The sequence below is a fragment of the Stegastes partitus genome, unplaced genomic scaffold (genome assembly GCF_000690725.1).
Source record: "Stegastes partitus isolate 25-593 unplaced genomic scaffold, Stegastes_partitus-1.0.2 Scaffold1693, whole genome shotgun sequence".
NCBI classification, from domain to species: Eukaryota; Metazoa; Chordata; class Actinopteri; family Pomacentridae; genus Stegastes; species Stegastes partitus.
In genome coordinates, this window is record NW_007579424.1 from 33,276 (window position 1) to 38,211 (window position 4,936).

The 4,936-nt window shown below is 47.7% G+C and overlaps 1 protein-coding gene across 1 annotated transcript in view; it reads left to right on the forward strand.

Annotated features, from left to right (window-relative positions):
* Window positions 1–4,936, forward strand: part of alg13 (ALG13 UDP-N-acetylglucosaminyltransferase subunit) — a 17,102-nt gene that overhangs the window by 1,419 nt on the left and 10,747 nt on the right. Inside the window, exons 3-13 of the mRNA XM_008301636.1 lie at window positions 148–198; window positions 271–317; window positions 526–598; window positions 719–800; window positions 901–1,066; window positions 1,173–1,236; window positions 1,633–1,750; window positions 2,417–2,481; window positions 2,751–2,851; window positions 4,440–4,525; window positions 4,663–4,771. Coding sequence (XP_008299858.1) covers window positions 148–198; window positions 271–317; window positions 526–598; window positions 719–800; window positions 901–1,066; window positions 1,173–1,236; window positions 1,633–1,750; window positions 2,417–2,481; window positions 2,751–2,851; window positions 4,440–4,525; window positions 4,663–4,771 — 962 coding nt within the window. The remainder of the gene's footprint in view (window positions 1–147; window positions 199–270; window positions 318–525; window positions 599–718; window positions 801–900; window positions 1,067–1,172; window positions 1,237–1,632; window positions 1,751–2,416; window positions 2,482–2,750; window positions 2,852–4,439; window positions 4,526–4,662; window positions 4,772–4,936) is intronic.

The following is a 4,936-nucleotide window of genomic DNA, read 5'->3' on the forward strand; positions in this document are numbered from 1 at the left end:
AAGCAGCATTTTAGATTCTATGCTGGATTTTACATGGAGCCGATGAAGAGAAGCTGATACAGGAGACATATGACCCGTTACTGGTTCTGAAACACTCTGTAGTAGTACTCGAGTACATGTACTCAGTTACTCTGTCCTGTGCTTCAGTTTGTGGAAGGCTCCTTTGAGAAGTACCTGGAGCGTCTGGAGGACCCAAAGGTGAGCTGCTGCTCTGCAGGCTGCTGAGCTGCTGTACCTGTGGACAGGTGTGCTAACGCGCTGTGTTTGCAGGAGACGGTGGGCCAGGTGGAGATCAAGGCTCTGTCACAGCTGTACAGGTAATCGGATTACTGCTGCAGAGGGAAGAAACCAGGAGATGTTCACATTTAGGAAGCTGCTTTTCCTAAAATGTTACTCCAACTGATTATTGATCATCAGGACAGTCTGACAGTTGATGACTGATTGATGACTGATGGTGAAGGAGGCGGAGCTACAACTGGTATAATGTGTGTGTGTGTGTGTGCGTGTGCGTGTGTGTGTGTGTAGACGTTGTTTCCTGATCTACCGTTACCCGGGGAAACCAGCCACTGTGATCTCTGAGGATGACTTTGTGGACAAGGTGAGGAAGAGCGTAACTCCTCACCACTGGTTGCCATGGTAATGTCCTAGCAGGTCACATGATACTGAACTCTGCGCTGTGATTGGTCGGGGATGGCTGTGTGTGTTCTGTGTTGCCTAGGTGACGCTGTGTTGCTCCATCAACGGTCACTATGACATCGTCTACCCAAGGAGTTACCCCGCCTCCGCCGCGCTCTGCCAGTGTGAGTGCTGTTCACTGATTGGTGGATGGAGTGATTGACAGGGTGTGTGTGTGTGTGTGTAGCTGCTGTGCCCTGAGTGTATTTGTGTGTGTGTGTGTAGCTCTGCTGTACGAGCTGCTGTACACTCAGGTGTTCTGCGTTGAGGAGGCGGAGCTCTGTCAGGCCATGGAGGCCTTCAGGGTCGGAGGGCGTCGCTATAGAAACAGCCCATCAGTGTGTAGCGATGTGGACGTCGGCTACGACACACCTGAGGACCGAGGGCAGAGGTACACACACCTGTGGTACCTGTGTGTCCAGTGTTACTAGTCTGCGTGGTTCAGGTGGAGCTCAGGTGTGATGTGACTCACCTGTGCACGTTTGTTTCCTCTGCAGGGAGGAGGTGGAAGTGGGCGGAGCCGCTGAGGAGAAGAACCGAGTTCTGACGGATGACTTGAAGGTTTGAATGTCGTTGAATGTCATGACGCCACAGCAGCTTCGTCAGCTGGTCGTCACGTTTCAGACCGACAGAACCACACTCATCGGGTCAATGGCGGACATGTAGTTTGGAGACATACAGCTGCCTCTGGACGATGATCTCAGTTCACCTCCTCTTTCAGTACGCTAGTTTTCGTCAACACAACACCGTCACTGAAGCTGCCTTCTTTAGTTAGCTCCGCCCACAACGGATGTGATTGGTCTAAGGGAATACAAACAGGCCGGTGCAGCAGAACATTCCACAGTACAGACCGGTCCAACTGAGACCACCTGACAGAACTGCAGTGATTTGGAAAAGAAAAAAAGATTTTCTGGAAATTCACTTGTTGTTGTTGTTGTTGTTGTTGTTGTTGTTCAGCCTCCTGCTGAAGCTCCGCCCCCCTCCAGACTGTCTCTGCCCTACAAAGTCATCAAGTCTCTGGACGGAGAAGTTTACAGGAACCTGGAGTTTGATGTGTGGCAGGACACCTGCAAAGGTACAGTACACACAGTACACACAGTACATCAAACGCAGTACTCTGAACATACCAGGATGTAGGATTTTATGGTCCGTCGGCACAGTTCTGCTTATTCAGACCCATAATCCCCTGCAGCGGTGACACCAGTGTCTGAGAGCTGAGCGTGACTGAAGTATAAAATGCAGTATCATGAAGTACGATGCTGCAGGAAGCAGTTGGATCTGCAGTGATGTGATGGTTGGACGTTCCTCCTCAGCCTCATGTGTTTGAACTCTGTGGTCCTGGTCAGACCACCTGCGCTGTGTGGAGTCTTTCTCATACAGAGTTCACATTTCCGTCTCAGATCATCACGTTTGACATCAACCTGTGCTCGAGCAGCTGTGGTGTGCCTGAATTTTCCATAAAATATGGATATTGATGAAGATGTTGTGAAGATAGTCGACCGACTGTCAGCACACTGAAATCTGAGGAACTCCACAAGATAAAACCTCAAAGTTTCTCAGTTGTTTCTCATTGTGGCGTCAGTTCATGAACAAATTCTAACACACAAACAAACCAGCATTATTCACTGAGTTTTGAGTCAAAATATTTTAACTGTTTGTGTCTGGAGCAGAACAGTCTGTTTCTGAAGTGAAGCCTGGAGGATGTAACTGAGCGCTGTGTAATCTGATTACTGTGTGGCAGAGATGCAGAAGACAGACTACATGGTGTTTGCAGGGAGGCAGTACTTCCTGGGAGACAAGTGTCAGGTAGCAACCGTCACCTTCGGTCTGTTGAACCTCTTCTATGCACCCTCGTTTCCTTTGTGTCTGGTCTCAGTCATTCTGGACACTAACCTTCTGTGGCGGAGAGCTTGAAGGAGTCATGATTCATAGACACAAACTCAGTAAACAGTCCTTATTCTTACACGTCTTTCCTATGTTTCATATCTGCTTTTTGGTTTTTCTTTTCTCATTTTATTTCAGTCTGATGTGTCGTCCTGCTGAAATCCAGTTTCAGTAACACAGGTGTGTTTCAGGTGCGTCTGGAGCCGAAGGGGAAGTACTACAACGCCTTCATCCAGGAAGTAGGAACTCACTCAACAGCCGTCACCGTCTTCATCGAGGAGCTGGGAGAGAAGTAACACACACACACTGAACCCGAACTTAAACCTGAACCTGAACTTAAACCTGAACGTAATCCTGAACTTGAACCTGAACCAAAACCTGAACTCAAACCTGAACTTGAACTCAAACCTGAACTTACTTCAACAGAGGAGATTCACGTGTTAAAGCAGCTGGCTACAGATGAAGCCAAAAGAAGCAGGACGACAATTACAAAAGTACAATAGGGCTAAATGATAATAAAGACACTGTACCAGGCAGGGTGAATTTCCATGTGGATGTATAAAAAGACAGCACCGTTTTTTATTGCGTTGCTGGGTTGTATGGGAGCAAACTTTGATTGTTTATGAAGAGCTGAAGAGAGAAAACAACAGTGTTAAGAGATGATGTGACACCAGGTTAGACGATGCTGGTGCAAACTGGAAGAACCGTGATGGGGAAAACAGCGATGTAGTGATGTTGTTGACTCAGGAGAGTATTCTAGTCATGGCACAGTTTCAACTACCTCCATTTTAGCACCATCCCTCGCCTTGCGCCTGCGTTGAGCAATGCATTGCTGCCCCCAAAGAGAGCATCGCCCAACCTCCTACTGTTACAGAAGAGCTCGTACGCCACTGCTCGCTCTGCACCCACTCCATGCCAACGTCTTCAGGTTTAGCTGAGGTTTGCATTTGAGCCTGCCAGGTCACTATGACCAACAGCATGTGTCTTACACAGGCTTGCAGAGGATTAATCCATCTTGTACGTGAGTCGAACTTAATCATCATATTTACCAGTTTTTCATCATTTGTTCAGTTTAAAATCCCACAACAGGAGGAGTGACGCCAGGATCAAATCTGTTGAAAAACAGATTCAGGTCATTCACCCTTTTCTGGTCACCTCATTCCAGCCCCCTTCGCCCACCTCTGCTGTGGCCTGAGAGGGTTTCAGACCTCTGCACGCCTCTCTGGACTTGTTTTGGGTCAGGTGGTGTTACAGTTTCCTGCTGTAGAGGTCCTTGCCTTCCCAGATCTTCTTCTTCAGCTCCCTCTGGACCGTCCTCGGCTCTTGTCTGTCTCCAGATCCAAAGGCCCTCTTCTTGTTGTTCAGCAGGTCCTTCACCTCAGGGGTCGCCCATGGTTTGTTATTGGAGAAACACTGTACCTTCTTGGTAGGCACAGTGTTCATGAGACCTTGCTGCAGTAGGTCAGACAGTCGATGTCCTCCCTGTGAGCTCTTTTAAAACAGCCCCTCAGTCCCTCACTGGCCTCCTCACATCATTGCCTTACGCTCCAAATGGTGGACAGCTGTTTATTCGTAGGTGTGCAAACAGGAACCAGATGTACCAAGTTGTGGTCTGAACAGGAGTGAAGAGGTGTTTGCATACAACACATCCAGAGTTTAGCTTAACAATGAACAATAACCTGAAGTGAAACCTGAGTTTAAACCTGAACTTCAGCTTGAATCTGAGCTTTAACCTGAACATAAACATGAACTTTAACCAAACCCAGACTGAGCTCAGACAGCCTGGATGTTCCTCAGAGTTTTCAGACTGATTGATGTGAACCGTGAAGCAACAGTTCTGAGGTCCACCAGGTTCATGTTCTGGTTCCTTCCCCCATCAGACACCTGGTTCCTCTGACTGACCTGAAACCTGTTAATCCAGTTCCTGCCTGGAACGTTGCTGCTCCCACCAGAAAAGGAGATCTGGGTACGTTTTAGATCCTCTTCTGTTTCTTCACACCAACATTTAATGTAAAAAACATGAAGTTCTCCTGAAGAACCAGCAGTGCAGCTCAAACTTCCAGTAAGTGTTTGGTAAAACCTCTTAACTCACATTTCTGCAAGCTGCTGAAATCAGAGACAGCAGCAGTTATACTGAACTGAGGGCTGAACTACAAAACAGGTTCAAGACATCCAGACTCATCAAACCTGAACCTCCAGTCAGAGACATCAGGTACCATGGAGGCTGTGATCAACTTGCTTTGTCAACTTAGACTTTCTTTTTCAAACTGAATGTTCACATTAACGGAGACGTTTAACACGTCATGTGCCTCTTCTGCAGCAAACAAACCAATCATATGCAGCTGCTTCAGTCAACAGAAAAAAAAAGTGAGACCTA